At 45.4% G+C, this 19,054-nt stretch overlaps 1 protein-coding gene across 1 annotated transcript in view; it reads left to right on the forward strand.

Annotated features, from left to right (window-relative positions):
* The window catches only part of lama5 (laminin, alpha 5), a gene marked incomplete in the record, with an annotated part of 207,409 nt that overhangs the window by 115,881 nt on the left and 72,474 nt on the right, over positions 1–19,054 (forward strand). Inside the window, 15 exon segments of the mRNA XM_029720356.1 lie at positions 139–244; positions 1,189–1,288; positions 1,488–1,644; positions 7,041–7,170; positions 7,811–7,953; positions 8,448–8,551; positions 9,526–9,679; positions 9,853–10,016; positions 10,177–10,285; positions 11,437–11,516; positions 13,396–13,579; positions 13,863–13,989; positions 14,491–14,630; positions 17,595–17,710; positions 18,521–18,732. Coding sequence (XP_029576216.1) covers positions 139–244; positions 1,189–1,288; positions 1,488–1,644; positions 7,041–7,170; positions 7,811–7,953; positions 8,448–8,551; positions 9,526–9,679; positions 9,853–10,016; positions 10,177–10,285; positions 11,437–11,516; positions 13,396–13,579; positions 13,863–13,989; positions 14,491–14,630; positions 17,595–17,710; positions 18,521–18,732 — 2,026 coding nt within the window.

The following is a 19,054-nucleotide window of genomic DNA, read 5'->3' on the forward strand; positions in this document are numbered from 1 at the left end:
TAATAATAAATCATTATAAAAATAACACTAATTATAGAAATAATAAGAATTATTATTTTTATAATAATAATAATAATATTAATAATAATAATAATAATAATAATAATTGAACATCTCCTCTCTATTTCTGTGTTTTAGAGTAACGGCCAGTGTCACTGTAAGCCCAACGCGTGCGGTGGCACCTGCTCTGTGTGTAAAGATGGATTCTTCAACCTGCGGAGCGACAGCTTCTTCGGCTGTCAAGGTAAACCTAATGGAACCAGTAGGAACCAGTAGGAATCACCAACCCAACATCTTAATCATTAGATCAACAGGACATCCTCTCTGTTCGAGGGCAACAGTTGGGTTTTACATGTCTCAAGAAGGGTTACTCCCGTCACAAGAGTTTGACTCCAAATCTCCACTGCTACAGTAACACTGGTCTGTTGTACGAGGAATTAAGTTATAGGGATGTGATAATTGTGTACAGGAGTATATCAGGATCTCTAGATGTGTTGGTGTGTACAGTGCAGGTTGTACTGCAGTATATTAGGACCTCTAGATGTGTTGGTGTGTATATTGCAGGTTGTATTGCAGTATATTAGGACCTCTAGATGTGTTGGTGTGTATATTGCAGGTTGTATTGCAGTATATTAGGACCTCTAGATGTGTTGGTGTGTATATTGCAGGTTGTACTGCAGTATATTAGGACCTCTAGATGTGTTGGTGTGTATATTGCAGGTTGTATTGCAGTATATTAGGACCTCTAGATGTGTTGGTGTGTATATTGCAGGTTGTATTGCAGTATATTAGGACCTCTAGATGTGTTGGTGTGTATATTGCAGGTTGTACTGCAGTATATTAGGACCTCTAGATGTGTTGGTGTGTATATTGCAGGTTGTACTGCAGTATATCACGTCCTCTAGATGTGTTGGTGTGTATATTGCAGGTTGTATTGCAGTATATTAGGACCTCTAGATGTGTTGGTGTGTATATTGCAGGTTGTATTGCAGTATATTAGGACCTCTAGATGTGTTGGTGTGTATATTGCAGGTTGTATTGCAGTATATTAGGACCTCTAGATGTGTTGGTGTGTATATTGCAGGTTGTACTGCAGTATATCACGTCCTCTAGATGTGTTGGTGTGTATATTGCAGGTTGTATTGCAGTATATCAGGACCTCTAGATGTGTTGGTGTGTATATTGCAGGTTGTCAGTGTGATATTGGAGGATCAGCGGGTCAGTCCTGTGGGGAGAGGAATGGGAGATGTCGCTGCAGACCCAATGTAGAGGGACCCAAGTGTAACAGGTGAGGGGAAAATGGTGTAAAAACCTTCACTTTGCATCACACAAACAAAATAAAAATATTTCCCAATCACTTTTTTTCAGATAGCCGTTTTAACTCAACCCCTTGAGAAACAACACACAGTATCCAGCTGAGGGACTGCAGAATCTTATTTTAAAGACCAGATTATTAAAACCAGTGTTTTTTCCTCCCTTTGTCCTAGGCCTCGTCCGGACCACTACTTTCCAGATCTGCACCACCTGAAGTTTGAGATAGAGGATGGTACCACGCTGGACGGACGGCCGGTGCGTTTCGGCTATAACCCCGTGGAATTTGAACGGTTCAGCTGGAGAGGTTACGCTCAGATGTCCCTGATACAGGTTAGTCTTCTCTACATGTACTCTATAGTAATACATAATATATATATAGCATAAATACACTCAACGGCCAGTTTATTAGGTACACCACCCTGTTCACGATAATGGTTCGCTCCCACAGACAGTGAGTCACGTGGAGCTTGTTAAATAAAGCAAGCAGACCGGCATCCAGTTACCGTGTTTGATTGAACATTAGAATGGGTCAAACTAGTGACCTAAGCGACTGAGTGTGGTATGATCGTCGGTGCCAGGCATACCAGATCCAGTATCTCTGCCTTCCCTGTGGCTCAGTTGGTAGAGCATGGTGTTTGCAACGCCAGAGTTGTGGGTTCGATTCCCACGGGGGGCCAGTACAAAAAGAAAGAAGAAAAATAATTTAAAAAAATGAAATGTATGCATTCACTACTGTAAGTCGCTCTGGATAAGAGCGTCTGCTAAATGACTTAAATGTAAATCTCAGAAACAGCCGGCCTCCTGGGCACGAGATCACCAACGATGGACAATTTAAAGGTGGAAAAACATCGCCTGGTCTGACAAAATCTCGGTTGCTGTTGCGTCATGCTGATGGAAGAGTCCGGATTTGGTGTAAACGGTACGAGTCCATGGCCCCCATCCTGCCTGGTGTCAATGGTACAGGCTGGTGGCCGATGGTGTGGGGAATGTTTTCCTGCCACACGTTAGGTCCCTTGATACCAATTGAGCACCGTTTGAACGTTTCAGACAACTTGTAGAATCCCATGCCCCGAAGAATTCAGGCTGTTCTGGAGGCAGAGAGGGGTCTGACCCGTTACTATATGTACCTAATAAACTGTCCTCTGAGTGTACAGTATAACTCCATGGCTCTACACTCGACCCACACACTGGGCCAGTACTAGATATATGTGTATAGTACATATAGCCTATACTTCTATCTATATGACTCTGTCCTCATTCTATTGCCTTAAGTCTCACTCTGGGCATGCAGCTATTGTATGTTTACAAATAATTTTTTATTTTTTTATAGTTGTATAAACAACACTAGTAACTGAATTCCTAAAGGAATTAATTGCTTAGTCCCTACTATATAAATCCTTGGTATTATCTTAGTCCCTACTATATAAATCCTTGGTATTATCTTAGTCCCTACTATATAAATCCTTGGTATTATCTTAGTCCCTACTATATAAATCCTTGGTATTATCTTAGTCCCTACTATATAAATCCTTGGTATTATCTTAGTCCCTACTATATAAATCCTTGGTATTATCTTAGTTCCTACTATATAAATCCTTGGAATTATCTTAGTCCCTACTATATAAATCATAAATCCTTGGTATTATCTTAGTCCCTACTATATAAATCCTTGGTATTATCTTAGTTCCTACTATATAAATCCTTGGTATTATCTTAGTCCCTACTATATAAATCCTTGGTATTATCTTAGTCCCTACTATATAAATCCTTGGTATTATCTTAGTCCCTACTATATAAATCCTTGGTATTATCTTAGTCCCTACTATATAAATCATAAATCCTTGGTATTATCTTAGTCCCTACTATATAAATCCTTGGTATTATCTTAGTCCCTACTATATAAATCCTTGGTATTATCTTAGTCCCTACTATATAAATCCTTGGTATTATCTTAGTGGATCCTTGTTATATGGAAGTTTAAGATAATGAAATGTCTATACAAGATGTATTATTATTGTTGTCCGAGAAGTCATCCTACCCCTGCATGTGCAACCATAACTTATTCTCCTCTGTGAAGATCCAATAGGTCTATGGTTTATCTATAGTATCCCAGCTTGCTTTATGCTTGAGTGATTAATGGCTGAAGCTAGCGTGTTTGTATTGGGGGTCTGCAAGTGTGTTTTATTGGGTGAGTGGCGGGGGTGAGTGGCGGGGGTGCTCGGCATAGAGATGGATAGAGGGCACATTTGGTCCTGTTTTTAAAATGGGCAGCACCATTGAGGGATTTCACAATTTTTTAAAGTAGCCAACTGGGCGGGACTTCCTATGGATTAAGGAAGTATGACAGAATTACATCCAGGTCAGCAGAAGGAATTACGCCCCCTACACATCCATCCTAACTTTGCAGTCTGTTGCGTTGCGCCAGATGTCATTCATTTCAATGGGGACCATTCGCAACGGAGTGGCATTTGCAGGAATTTTTCAAACTCTGCGTCATATTCAGTCCGGCCAGAGTCCGTCAATACAACAGGAAGTTACCTAACCACAGACCGGCCAGAGTCTGTCAATATAACAGGAAGTTACCAAACCACAGTCCGGCCAGAGTGTCAATAGAACAGGAAGTTACCTAACCACAGTCCGGCCAGAGTCTGTCAATAGAACAGGAAGTTACCTAACCACAGTCCGGCCAGAGTGTCAATAGAACAGGAAGTTACCAAACCACAGTCTGGCCAGAGTGTCAATATAACAGGAAGTTACCTAGCCACAGTCTGGCCAGAGTGTCAATATAACAGGAAGTTACCTAACCACAGTCTGGCCAGAGTCTGTCAATAGAACAGGAAGTTACCAAACCACAGTCCGGCCAGAGTCCGTCAATAGAACAGGAAGTTACCTAACCACAGTCCGGCCAGAGTGTCAATATAACAGGAAGTTACCTAACCACAGTCCTGCCAGAGTCCGTCAATAGAACAGGAAGTTACCAAACCACAGTCTGGCCAGAGTCCGTCAATAGAACAGGAAGTTACCAAACCACAGTCCGGCCAGAGTCCGTCAATAGAACAGGAAGTTACCTAACCACAGTCCGGCCAGAGTCCGTCAATAGAACAGGAAGTTACCAAACCACAGTCTGGCCAGAGTCCGTCAATAGAACAGGAAGTTACCTAACCACAGTCCGGCCAGAGTCCGTCAATAGAACAGGAAGTTACCAAACCACTGAATGAGGTACTATAAATTAGTACTATTTTAATAGCAATGTTGAATATTATAACATTGGAGGTCAATATTATATGACTGTTGCCTCCCGCTTGAATTCATAAAAGTTTGTGATGGTAATGACGTTTGTTTATGATGATAATTATTAGGTGTTGCTTCAGTTTCTTCCACCTAGCCTAGCCTTTAGCTAGCTTGCTAACATTAGCTGCTAAGCTAGCTTGACTTGCTATAAAGTTAGAGAAACAAATTGAGGAAAATGTAACTAAAACAAAACATGTTTTATTATCACCTGAAACAATGTGTTTATTCTGTCTTGAATGAAACTGTAATATTTTTGCAATCTCACAAAAATAAATGTGATCTCTGTCGAGAGGCAGAGATAGTGTTAGCCAATAAATTACATTTCTGATAAAACATTCTAGCACTGCAGATGGCAGTAGAAAAGAAGCGAGAATAAATTGACTACTTTAAAATGGAGAGCCCTTAATAGCGCTGCCCATGCTGTCGCATAAGCGGTCAATGGCAAAGATAGGATGTTCGCCCTCCTCCCATCTCTGTGGTGCTGGACTGGTTGGCTTTGGCTGCAGTGGTGCTGGTGTTATTGGTATTAAGGAGTGGCCTTCCCTCCCTGCTTTTTCCCTTTTCTATCCCTCTCTCCTGTACCACCTTCCTTCCTCATCTCCCTTCCCACCCTCCTCCTCTCCATCCCTTCTCCTCCTCCCTTTCCTCTCTCCTGTACCACCTTCCTTCCTCATCTCCCTTCCCACCCTCCTCCTCTCCATCACTTCTCCTCCTCCCTTTCCTCTCTCCTGTACCACCTTCCTTCCTCATCTCCCTTCCCACCCTCCTCCTTCATCCTCCCTCCTTCTTCCTCTTCCTCTTCCTTCCCTCCCTTCCTCTCCATCCCCCTCCATGCCCTCCCGCCAGTCCAAGGTGGTGGTTCAAGTCTCGGTTAACTCTCCAGACCTGTTTCAAATAGTCTTGCACTATGTGAACCACGGTGGCCTGGACATGATGGGCAGGGTGTCCATCCTGGAAGATGGGAACAACTCCACGTGTGGCAACTGTAAGTGTCGGACTCAGTGGTATCCTAGGCTTCAACCCAAAGTGGCACCCTATTCCCTATTTAGTGCACTATATAGGGAATAGGTCATTTGTGATGCAGCCCTAACCCTTCTTCTCCCAGTCCCTCCTTTCTCTCCTCCTCTTGTAAGCTGCTCTCCTTTCACTTCTTCCCTTGCTCTCTTCTCCCCATGGATAGAGAGGCTGGGTGTGAGTGTGGCTTCTACTAGAGGCGGCTGGTGATTAGCTAGTAGTGGCATGCAGAGGCGGGGTCTAGAACTGGCTGCGGCTGCGCTTCCTGTCATTGGTCAGCGGTTTCTTAGGCAATGGAAACCCTGACCCCTCAACCTCCCAACCCCCCCCGACCCCTCAACCTCCCAACCCCCCCCCGACCCCTCAACCTCCCAACCCCCCCCCCTGACCCCTCAACCTTCCAACCCCCCCTGACCCCTCAACCTCCCAACCCCCCCTGACCCCTCAACCTCCCAGCCTCCCCTGACCCCTCAACCTCCCAACCCCCCCGACCCCTCAACCTCCCAACCCCCCCCGACCCCTCAACCTCCCAACCCCCCCGACCCCTCAACCTCCCAACCCCCCCGACCCCTCAACCTCCCAGCCCCCCCTGACCCCTCAACCTCCCAACCTCCCCCCTGACCCCTCAACCTCCCAGCCCCCCCTGACCCCTCAACCTCCCAACCCCCCCTGACCCCTCAACCTCCCAACCCCCCCTGACCCCTCAACCTCCCAGCCCCCCCTGACCCCTCAACCTCCCAACCCCCCCTGACCCCTCAACCTCTCAGCCCCCCCTGACCCCTCAACCTCCCGACCCCCCCAGTCCTCTAACCTCCCAGCCCCCCCTGACCCCTCAACCTCCCAGCCCCCCCTGACCCCTCAACCTCCCAACCCCCCCTGACCCCTCAACCTCTCAGCCCCCCCTGACCCCTCAACCTCCCAACCCCCCCAGTCCTCGATCCTCTCATCCTACCACAGGATCTTTAACGCAGACCTTATTATTTTCTGTACCTCTTCCCTCTCCTCTACCCTCTCCTCTTCATCCTTTCCATCCTCTTCTTCTACCCCTCTCCTCCTCTTCCCCCTCCTCTACCCTCTCCTCTTCATCCTCTTCCTCTCCCCCTCTTCCCCTCTTCCTCCTCTTCCCTCTCCTCTACCCTCTCCTCTTCATCCTCTTCATCCTCTTCTTCTACCCCTCTCCTCCCCTTCCCTCTCCTCTTCCCTCTCCTCTTCATCCTCTTCTTCTACCCCCCTCCTCTTCCTCCTCCTACCCTCCTCTTCCTCCACCGCCTTCATTTCCACCTCTTCCACTTCTTCCTCCTCCTCCTCCTACCCTCCTCTTCTTGTTCCTCCCTCCTCTTCCTCCTCTTCCTCCTCTACACTCCTCCTCCCTCCTCTTCTACCTCCTCATCCTCTTCATCCTCCCCCTCTTCGTCCCTCAGAGCACGGTCAAACTGTCGGTGCACGTGAGTGAGGTGGATGTCTACCTCACGAGGTTCATCCTCAGATATGTTAACTCTGAGGCTGCTGTCTCCAATGGCAAAATAACAGCCTATCAGAACAGCCGGAAAGGTAAGTTTCACAGACGAGCTGATCAGAAATGACCAGACCTGACTACAGTATCTAATTGTTTGTAGAGATTAATGAAAGGAAAATGATTGCATTCTTTCTGTATGCTTTTTTGAAAGTACTTATGCAGTGTGGACCTAAGTTGTCGTTTTCAGTCGCAAATATATATTATCCTCTTTTGACAAGTAAAGTTTAGAGATTTTCCTTTTCACAACACCTTGTATTCACTATTGAACCACTCCACATTATACTGTTATTTGATTGGAATTTAATTTAATTTAATTAATTTCTGCATCTCTAACTCACTCCCTCTCGTTCTCCTCTGTCTCTCTCACTCCCTCTCGTTCTCATCTCTCTCTCTCTCTCTCCATCTCCTTCTCTCTCTCCATCTCCATCTCCCCCCCTCTCTCTCCCTCTCTCCCTCTCCATCTCCCCCCTCTCTCCCTCTCCCTCCCTCTCTCTCTCTCCCCATCTCCTTCTCTCCCTCTCCCTCTCTCCCCTCTCCCTCCCTCTCTCTCTCTCCCCATCTCCTTCTCTCCCTCCCCTTCTCTCTCTCTCTCTCCCTCTCTCCCTCTCTCTCTCTCTCTCTCTCCCCCATCTCCCTCTCCCTCCCTCTCTCTCTCTCTCTCTCTCTCTCTCCCAGGCTCAGAACAGTCCAAACAGATTGTGTTTGCCCCCAGCTCAGAACCTACCTTCGTCAATGTGCCCCAGAATAACTTTGTAGAACCATTCGTTCTTAACCCTGGTACCTGGACCGTGATCATCGAAGCTGAGGGCATACTGCTGGTGAGAAACCTATACATTTAGCCTATATATTGGATACGGTTACTATTGTTCGCCTAGATTTAGGAAGTCGGAAGTTGACCACAATCGTCCTCCCTGTTGGACAACATGTTGTTGTTGTTGTTGTTGTGTAACATCCATCGTCCTCCCTGTAGGACAACATGGTGTTGTTGTTGTGTAACATCCATCGTCCTCCCTGTAGGACAACATGGTGTTGTTGTTGTGTAACATCCATCGTCCTCCCTGTAGGACAACATGTTGTTGTTGTGTAACATCCATCATCCTCCCTGTAGGACAACGTGGTGTTGTTGTGTAACATCCATCATCCTCCCTGTAGGACAACGTGGTGTTGTTGTGTAACATCCATCGTCCTCCCTGTAGGACAACGTGTTGTTATTGCCCAGTGCATAATACATTGTGACACATGACATTTGCCATGATGTATATGATTTAAATGGATGACTTGTGATTGATGTGGAGTCTGTTTTTAAACCCAGGACTACCTGGTGCTGCTGCCCAGTGCCTACTATGAAGCTCCCATCCTCCAGATCAAAGTGACCGAGCCATGCTCCTACAGGCCTGCACCGGACACCAGCCACAAGTAAGTCTTCTTCCACCTCCTCCTCTTCCTCCTCCTCTTCCACCTCCTCCTCTTCCACCTCCTCCTCTTCATCCTCCTCCTCCTCTTCCTCTTCCACCTCCTCCTCTACCCACCTCCTCTTCCTCCTCCTCCTCTTCCTCCTCCTCCTCTTCATCCTCCTCCTCTTCCACCACCTCCTCTTCATCCTCCTCCTCCTCTTCATTCTCCTCTTCCACCACCTCCTCTTCATCCTCCTCCTCTTCATCCTCCTTTTCATCCTCTTCATCCTCCTCTTCCTCCACCTCTTCATCCTCTTCATCCTCCTCCTCTTCCACCACCTCCTCTTCATCCTCCTCCTCCTCTTAATTCTCCTCTTCATCCTCCTCTTCTTCCTCCTCTTCATCCTCCTTTTCATCCTCTTCATCCTCCTCCTCCTCTTCATCCTCCTCCCTTCATCCTCCTCCTCCTCTTAATTCTCCTCTTCATCCTCCTCTTCCTCCACCTCTTCATCCTCTTCATCCTCCTCCTCCTCTTCATCCTCCTCCCTTCATCCTCCTCCTCCTCTTAATTCTTCTCTTCATCCTCCTCTTCCTCCACCTCTTCATCCTCTTCATCCTCCTCCTCCTCTTCATCCTCCTCCCTTCATCCTCCTCCTCCTCTTAATTCTCCTCTTCATCCTCCTCTTCTTCCTCCTCTTCATCCTCTTCATCCTCCTCCTCTTCCACCACCTCCTCTTCCTCCACCTCTTCATCCTCTTCATCCTCCTCCTCATCCACCACCTCCTCTTCATCCTCCTCCTCCTCTTCATCCTCCTCCTCTTCATCCTCCTCCCCCCTCTTTATCCATCTTGTTTTTGTCTGTTGCATTAGATGTTAATCACAAACCCCTTGAAAGTCATATTATTTTGGTACAATCTGTTTTCCAAAGGCTCAGTATTTCTGTTATATCCTGTATTACAGCACTAGACTGTGTCTGTCTGTGTCTCTTCCTGATAGCTGTTTGCTCTACAATTATCTGTCTCTGGATGGGTTCCCCTCCGTCTCTGGTAACGATGCCAGCTGCAGGTTCGACAACCACCTGCCCAGACCCTGTCACCAGGAGAGGGTCACCCCTCGCCACCCCAACATGGCCGTCTGCAGCGGCAGCAATGTGAGTAGAGGAGAGTGGTATGAGCGTGTGTGTGTGATGGTATGGATGAGCATGTTATAACTTTAAATGTAATGACTGAACACTGACTGTAATAGGGTCTCTCCTCTCTCAGCTAAATGTCCAGAAGCATAGCTGGGTTAACACTGACTGTAATACGGTCTCTCCTCTACCAGCTAAATGTCCAGATACATAGCCGTGTGCCGCGTCCTGGGGACTATGTTCTGGTGGTAGAATACGCCAGTGAGGAGGAAGCACCACAGACCATCTCTGTGTCCGTCAACACACCTGGCGGAAGGACACACCAGCACCACGTCACACTGCTGCACTGCAAATACAGGTGTGTGTGTGTGCATATGTGTTTTGTTTACAGCTGTTGCTGTCAACAAAGGATGCTGGCTGCCATTGGTGTTTCATGAATGGATGTAAAACTCTTCTCAATGTGTAGCTTGACCAATCATTCAGCTCTGTCTCTATCTCTCTCTTTAATCTGTGTGTAGTTTCCTGTGTCGGGTGGTAACCGTCGATGAGATGAATCGCGTGGCTGTCTTTACTCTCCCTACTGAAGCTGAGGTCCAGCTGATCGCTGACAGAGCCAGCTTCTTCCTGGTAATACTGTGTATCTCTACATGTTAGTTATTTAGCAGACACTCTTATCCAGAACGATTTACCGGAGCAATTAAGGTTAAGTGCCTTGCTCAAAGGCACACTGACAGGTTTTTCAACTAGTCGGCTTCTAGATTCGAACCAACAATCTTTCGGTTACTGGCTCAATGCTCTTAACCGCTAGGCTACCTGCCCCATTATCAACATGATGGGTTAAATGGGTTGATCATGGGTTAAACACAGAGCAGCAGATGGTCAGTAATGCTTGGAGCAGCAGATGGTCAGCAATGCTTGGAGCTGCAGATGGTCAGCAATGCTTGGAGCAGCGGATGGTCAGCAATGCTTGTTTTTTTTTTAAATCATCGCTCTTTTCTCGTGAAGTATGCATTCATTCACTCCATGGATTTGAAAATAAATGATTGATGTGGAACCTCCCTTTAGCCTATGCCTACACCAAACCAATGTTTTTAAACTAGTGGGGAGTAGTGAACAGGTGCCTACTTCAGGAGGAAGGAGAGATTATTGGGACGCAGCCATTGTTTGACCTTCAAATTATGTTTCAAAGGTGATCTTTATTGGTAGAGGCACAAGACAAGGCTGTCACCTCTCACCCTTTGTATTTGCGCCGGTTGAAGTGTCTCTGCAGCCGTTTTTATCTCAATATCGAATCGTTTCTTGGTAGCTATTAATTGTTTTCAATTAAAATGGTAAAAAAAATAAACAAAAATAGCTTCTTAGCAAAGTGCAATTTCCCAAGCAAGAATTTTACTAGGACTATCTCGGAGTGGTCTGAGTGGGGAGGGGAAAACAGAAAATTTGCTCTTATTGACAAAGAGGTTTGGAACTTTCTTTCTTATTGGTCTATTAACTAATTTAGCGCATGGTGATGTCACCATGGAAGGCCAAAACTCCAACCCACCAAAACAGGCTCTTATACTAAAAGGGCATTTTTGCAATATTATTCCAACCTCATAGTGTTGAAATATGTATAAAACACAGGAGAAATCACATTTTTGAGTGCACTGGACCTTTAAGGCACCTTTGTTGATCTTTCCTCCAGCACAAAGTGTACCTGGTTCCCGGATGTTTAGGATCCATAGGGAGATATAATAGAAGGTCTATATGTTTGCTGACACGTATCTTGTGTTTTCCAGCACAAAGTGTACCTGGTTCCCCGGGAGAAGTTCACTATGGAATACCTGGCGCCTAAGGTCCACTGTATCTCACCTGACAGGTAACCAGACCAGGCACCTTTACTATCACCTAGACTATCTGTAGGTCCACTGTATCTCACCTGACAGGTAACCAGACCAGGCACCTTTACCATCACCTAGACTATCTGTAGGTCTACTGTATCTCACCTGACAGGTAACCAGACCAGGCACCTTTACCATCACCTAGACTTACTGTAGGTCCACTGTATCTCACCTGACAGGTAACCAGACCAGGCACCTTTACTATCACCTAGACTATCTGTAGGTCCACTGTATCTCACCTGACAGGTAACCAGACCAGGCACCTTTACTATCACCTAGACTATCTGTAGGTCCACTGTATCTCACCTGACAGGTAACCAGACCAGGCACCTTTACTATCACCTAGACTATCTGTAGGTCCACTGTATCTCACCTGACAGGTAACCAGACCAGGCACCTTTACTATCACCAAGACTATCTGTAGGTCCACTGTATCTCACCTGACAGGTAACCAGACCAGGCACCTTTACCATCACCTAGACTATCTGTAGGTCCACTGTATCTCACCTGACAGGTAACCAGACCAGGCACCTTTACCATCACCTAGACTATCTGTAGGTCTACTGTATCTCACCTGACAGGTAACCAGACCAGACACCTTTACTATCACCTAGACTATCTGTAGGTCCACTGTATCTCACCTGACAGGTAACCAGACCAGGCACCTTTACCATCACCTAGACTATCTGTAGGTCCACTGTATCTCACCTGACAGGTAACCAGACCAGGCACCTTTACTATCACCTAGACTATCTGTAGGTCTACTGTATCTCACCTGACAGGTAACCAGACCAGGCACCTTTACTATCACCTAGACTATCTGTAGGTCCACTGTATCTCACCTGACAGGTAACCAGACCAGGCACCTTTACCATCACCTAGACTTACTGTAGGTCCACTGTATCTCACCTGACAGGTAACCAGACCAGGCACCTTTACTATCACCTAGACTATCTGTAGGTCTACTGTATCTCACCTGACAGGTAACCAGACCAGGCACCTTTACTATCACCTAGACTATCGGTAGGTCCACTGTATCTCACCTGACAGGTAACCAGACCAGACACCTTTACCATCACCTAGACTTACTGTAGGTCCACTGTATCTCACCTGACAGGTAACCAGTGATGCTCACCCTGAAGAAGTCAAATCAAATCAAAGTTTATTTGTCACGTGCGCTGAATACAACAGGTGAAGAACCTTACAGTGAAATGCTTACTTACAGGCTCTAACCAATAGTGTGGAAAAAAAGGTGTGTATGTGTGTGTGTGTGTGTGTGTGTGTGTGTGTGTGTGTGTGTGTGTGTGTGTGTGTGTGTGTGTAGGTAAGTAAAGAAATAAACAGCAGTAAAAAGACATTTGAAAGTAAGAGTAGCAAGGCTATATACAGACATCGGTTACCTGTTCAGGAGTCATATGCTGTAGTCGGTGTCAAGTCACCAGTCTGTGTACAGCGCCACTCCAGCACTGAGTCCCTGATCAACTGCTACATTCTATTTTCCACAGGTTAATTTTCTCTTTTCTCCCCTCTGTTCCTCCCTCCATTCTCCACTTCTCTCTTCCCCTTTCTTCTCCTCTTCCTTCCCCTTTCCTCTTCTTCGCTCTTCTCGTCCCCTCTTCCCTCCCTCCTCCTCCTCTGCTCTCCTTCTACCCTCTCCTCTCCTTCTACCCCCTCCCTCCTCTCCCTCTACCCTCCCCACTTCCTCTACCCTCTTCCCTCCCTCCTCTCCTCGCCCTCTACCCTCTCTCGTCCTCTACCCTCTCTCTTCCTCTACCCTCTTCCCTCCCTCCTCTCCTCGCCCTCTACCCTCTCCTTTCCTTTCTTCTTCAACTCCCTCCTCTTTTTCTCCGTCCCCAGTTCGTCGTGTATCGCGTCGAGGTTCCAGACCCCGTCTGATTCGCTGGTGTTGAAGGAAGGTCAAGGGTTATTGGGCCAGCAGCCTGTCCTGGCCTCCCCTGATGACCCCCCCCTAGAGCCGGCAGGAGCCCGTCCTCCCACCGCTGCGGATAACGTGGACCACTTCCGCCTTGATAACAGCCAGGTACCTCTTCAAATATATTTTATTTTGTTGGTCATTTTACTCCGGTACCTGGTCTAGGACATTTTATTTGGGAACCTGTTTCTCAAGAGAGAGCTGACTTTAGGTGTTAATTTATTATCAAAAAGCAACAACTAATTTCCTAAACTTTCTAGATCTCCCCTCATAGTCAGTCCCCACATATTGATAACATGCTACTCCTTTTTTTTAACTTCTCACTGTCGTTTTCTACCAAATAATGACTTCAGGTATTCATGTAAATATCTTGTCTCTTCCTGTACTCCAGAATGCAGCAGTGTACTCTGCCCGTGTCCACACTCTGGGACGCTACGTGTTTATCCTCCACTACCACCAGCCCCTCCACCCCACCTACCCTGTCCAGGTCTTCATCAACGGGGGACGCATCTGGCAGGGTGAGCTCCCAAACCTACACCAGCTACAGTACATCAGTCTGTCGGTCGTGATCTACTGGTCGATCTTCAAAGCATTCCTAGTCAAACATTTATGTATAAAAGCCAACGATAAAGCCATGTGTCATTTTAGGTCCTACCAATGCTCAATAGCAGAATACTTTTAGGACTTTCATGAATGAGTCAAATGAGCAAAACACAGGAACTAAGTAAGGAGACTGAAAAATCAGTTGAATCTTTTGACAGTTGAATCGTTTGGCAGTTGAATCGTTTGGCAGTTGAATCTTTTGGCAGTTGAATCTTTTGGCAGTTGAATCTTTTGGCAGTTGAATCTTTTGGCAGTTGAATCGTTTGGCGGTTGAATCTTTTGGCGGTTGAATCTTTTGGCGGTTGAATCGTTTGGTGGTTGAATCGTTTGACAGTTGAATCTTTTGGCAGTTGAATCTTTTGGCAGTTGGAATCTCTTTGTGATGTGAATGATCATCATTCCTCTTCCTCTTCCAGGCCATGCCAACGCCTCCTTCTGTCCCCATGGTTATGGTTGCCGTAGCGTTCTGATCTCCGAGAACCAGATCATTCTGGACGTGACGGACAACGAGATATTCCTGACTGTCCAGGTCCCTGATGGCAAAACACTCTGGCTGGTGAGTCCATCCAGGAAGACTGGGTCAATGTCTACACTGTACTGAAAGATACTCCCGAGTGGGGCAGCGGTCTAAGGCACTGCATCTCAGTGCAAGAGGCGTCACTGCAGTCCCTGGTTCGAATCCAGGCTGCATCACATCCGGCTGTGATTGGGAGTACCATAGCTCAGCGCACAATTGGCTCAGCGTCATCCAGGTTTTGGCCTGGGGGTAGGCCATCATTGTAAAAAAGAATTTGTTCTTAACTGACTTGCTGAGTTAAATAAAAAATACATAGATCCACAGATCCTGTGATTCTTGCTCTGACACCAAACCTCATATTGTCACAGTAAAAAAATAACTACTAATGACAAATGTATAACTTTATCCAAACTTCCTACTGCAGAACTCTGGAAGTTTGGATGAAATTATACATTTCTAATTTATACCTGTTACTTATGTTTATATTAGGACTATGTTCTGGTGGTGAACAACCTACAGAATCTACTGTGCCTTGCGAAAGTATTTGGCCCCCTTGAACTTTTCGACCTTTTGACACATTTCACGCTTCAAACATAAAGATATAAAACTGTAATTTTTTGTGAAGAATCAACAACAAGTGGGACACAATCATGAAGTGGACCGAAATTTATTGGATATTTCAAACTTTTTTAACAAATAAAAACTGAAAAATTGGGCGTGCAAAATTATTCAGCCCCTTTACTTTCAGTGCAGCAAACTCTCTCCAGAAGTTCAGTGAGGATCTCTGAATGATCCAATGTTGACCTAAATGACTAATGATGATAAATAGAATCCACCTGTGTGTAATCAGGTCTCCGTATAAATGCACCTGCTCTGTGATAGTCTCAGAGGTCCGTTTAAAGCGCAGAGAGCATCATGAAGAACAAGGAACACACCAGGCAGGTCCGAGATACTGTTGTGGAGAAGTTTAAAGCCGGATTTGGATACAAAAAGATTTCCCAAGCTTTAAACATCCCAAGGAGCACCTTGCAAGCGATAATATTGAAATGGAAGGAGTATCAGACCACTGCAAATCTACGAAGACCCGGCCGTCCCTCTAAACTTTCAGCTCATACAAGGAGAAGACTGGTCAGAGATGCAGCCAAGAGGCCCATGATCACTCTGGATGAACTGCAGAGATCTACAGCTGAGGTGGGAGACTCTGTCCATAGGACAACAATCAGTCGTATACTGCACAAATCTGGCCTTTATGGAAGAGTGGCAAGAAGAAAGCCATTTCTTAAAGATATCCATAAAAAGTGTCGTTTAAAGTTTGCCACTAGCCACCTGGGAGACACACCAAACATGTGGAAGAAGGTGCTCTGGTCAGATGAAACCAAAATCGAACTTTTTGGCAACAATGCAAAACGTTATGTTTGGCGTAAAAGCAACACAGCTCATCACCCTGAACACACCATCCCCACTGTCAAACATGGTGGTGGCAGCATCATGGTTTGGGCCTGCTTTTCTTCAGCAGGGGCAGGGAAGATGGTTAAAATTGATGGGAAGATGGATGGAGCCAAATACAGGACCATTCTGGAAGAATGGAGTCTGCAAATGATGGAGTCTGCAAAAGACCTGAGACTGGGACGGAGATTTGTCTTCCAACAAGACAATGATGCAAAATCTACAATGGAATGGTTCACAAATAAACATATCCAGGTGTTAGAATGGCCAAATCAAAGTCCAGACCTGAATCCAATCGAGAATCTGTGGAAAGAACTGAAAACTGCTGTTCACAAACGCTCTCCATCCAACCTCACTGAGCTCGAGCTGTTTTGCAAGGAGGAATGGGCAAAGATTTCAGTCTCTCGATGTGCAAAACTGATAGAGACAATCCCCAAGCGACTTACAGCTGTAATCGCAGCAAAAGGTGGCGCTACAAAGTATTAACTTAAGGGGGCTGAATAATTTTTCAGTTTTTTATTTGTTAAAAAAGTTTTAAATATCCAATGAATTTCGTTCCACTTGATAATTGTGTCCCACTTGTTGTTGATTCTTCACAAAAAATTACAGTTTTATATCTTTATGTTTGAAGCCTGAAATGTGGCAAAAGGTTGAAAAGTTCAAGGGGGCCGAATACTTTCGCAAGGCACTGTATATAACCTATAGAATCTATAGAACCTATATAACCTGTATAACCTATAGAATCTATAGAACCTATAGAATCTATAGAACCTATATAATCTATACAACCTATAGAATCTATACAACCTATATAATCCATATAGCCTATACAACCTATAGAATCTATATAACCCATAGAATCTATACAACCTATAGAATCTATACAACCTATATAATCTATATAATCCATATAACCTATACAACCTATATAATCTATAGAACCTATACAACCTATATAATCTATACAACCTACAGAATCTATACAACCTATCGAATCTATAGAACCTATATAATCTATATAACCTATAGAATCTATACAACCTGTAGAACCTATAGAATCTATACAATCCATATAGCCTATACAACCTATAGAATCTATATAACCCATAGAATCTATACAACCTATAGAATCTATAGAACCTATAGAATCTATACAACCTGTGGAATCTATAGAACCTATAGAATCTATAGAATCTATACAACCTATAGAATCTATAGAACCTATAGAATATATACAACCTATAGAACCTATAGAATCTATAGAATCTATACAACCTATAGAATCTATACAACCTATAGAATCTATACAACCTATAGAACCTATAGAATCTATAGAATCTATACAACCTATAGAATCTATACAACCTATAGAATCTATAGAATCTATATAATCTATACAACCTATAGAACCTATACAACCTATAGAACCTATAGAATCTATACAACCTATAGAATCTATACAACCTATAGAATCTATACAACCTATAGAACCTATAGAATCTATAGAATCTATACAACCTATAGAATCTATACAACCTAACGTCATGTGTGTGTCAGGACTATGTTCTGGTGGTGCCAGAGAGCAGGTACAGCTCCAGTTACCTGTCTGAACAACCTCTGGACAAATCCTATGACTTCATCAGCAACTGTGGACAGAACAGCTTCTACATCAAGTGAGTTTACTGTACAGCATGTCTGTGTCTATATTGATGTTGCTACAAGCTAATACAAGTTACAGTAGTTGTTGCTGAACAGATATACTTGCTCAAATTTACTTTCAGTACCCAGAACCAAATCTCACCTGGTCAGTAGCTGGACAGCTAATTGTCTGTCACTAGAGACTCACTAGAGACTCACTAGAGACTCACTTGAGACTCACTACAGACTCACTAGAGACTTACTAGAGACTAAGATACAGACTCACTACAGACTCACTAGAGACTCACTAGAGACTAAGATACAGACTCACTAGAGACTTACTAGAGACTAAGATACAGACTCACTAGAGACTTACTAGAGACTAAGACACAGACTCACTACAGACTCACTACAGACTCACTAGAGACTTACTAGAGACTAAGACACAGACTCACTACAGACTCACTACAGACTCACTAGAGACTTACTAGAGACTTACTAGAGACTCACTAGAGACTCACTAGAGACTCCCTACAGACTCACTAGAGACTTACTAGAGACTAAGATACAGACTCACTACAGACTCACTAGAGACTCACTAGAGACTCACTAGAGACTCACTAGAGACTCACTACAGACTCACTAGAGACTCACTACAGACTTACTAGAGACTAAGATACAGACTCACTACAGACTCACTACAGACTCACTACAGACTCACTAGAGACTCACTACAGACTCACTAGAGACTCACTCTAGTGTGAATACCTCTCCTCCCATGTTCCTTTGTCCCCCCCTCTCTCTCTTCCCCCTCTCCCCATCTCCTCCCCACTCTCTCTCTCCAGTCCTGCCACAGCCTCTCCATTCTGTCGTAGTTCAGCCATCTCTCTCTCTGCGTTCTTCAACAACGGTGCCATGCCCTGCGGTTGCCATGAGGTGGGCGCGGAAAGCGATACCTGCGAACCCTTCGGCGGGCAGTGCCAGTGCAGACCTAACGTCATCGGCAGGGACTGCTCACAGTGTGCCACGGGCTACTGGGGATTCCCCAACTGTAGACGTGAGTCACTACACAGGGCCTGGCTGAATGTCATTTAGTTTAATGTCTAGGAGGAGGGAGGGAGGGAGGAGGGATGGAGGATGGAGGTGAAGGGAGGAGAAGGGAAGAGGAGGAGGGAGGCGAAGGGAAGAGGAGGAGGAGGAGGGAGGGAGGAGGTGAAGGGAGGAGGGATGGAGGAGGAGGGAGGAGGAGTGAGGAGTGTTTGGGGATGGGAGGAAGGACATGTGTTTATTGTACTGTGTGTTGTTGTATTCATTCACTTCTACACCACACTAACTCCTACTCTCCCCTCTCCCATCCCCTCCCCCCCCTTCCCTCCCCT

Source organism: Salmo trutta, chromosome 28, assembly GCF_901001165.1.
Source record: "Salmo trutta chromosome 28, fSalTru1.1, whole genome shotgun sequence".
In the NCBI taxonomy this organism is placed as follows: domain Eukaryota; kingdom Metazoa; phylum Chordata; class Actinopteri; order Salmoniformes; family Salmonidae; genus Salmo; species Salmo trutta.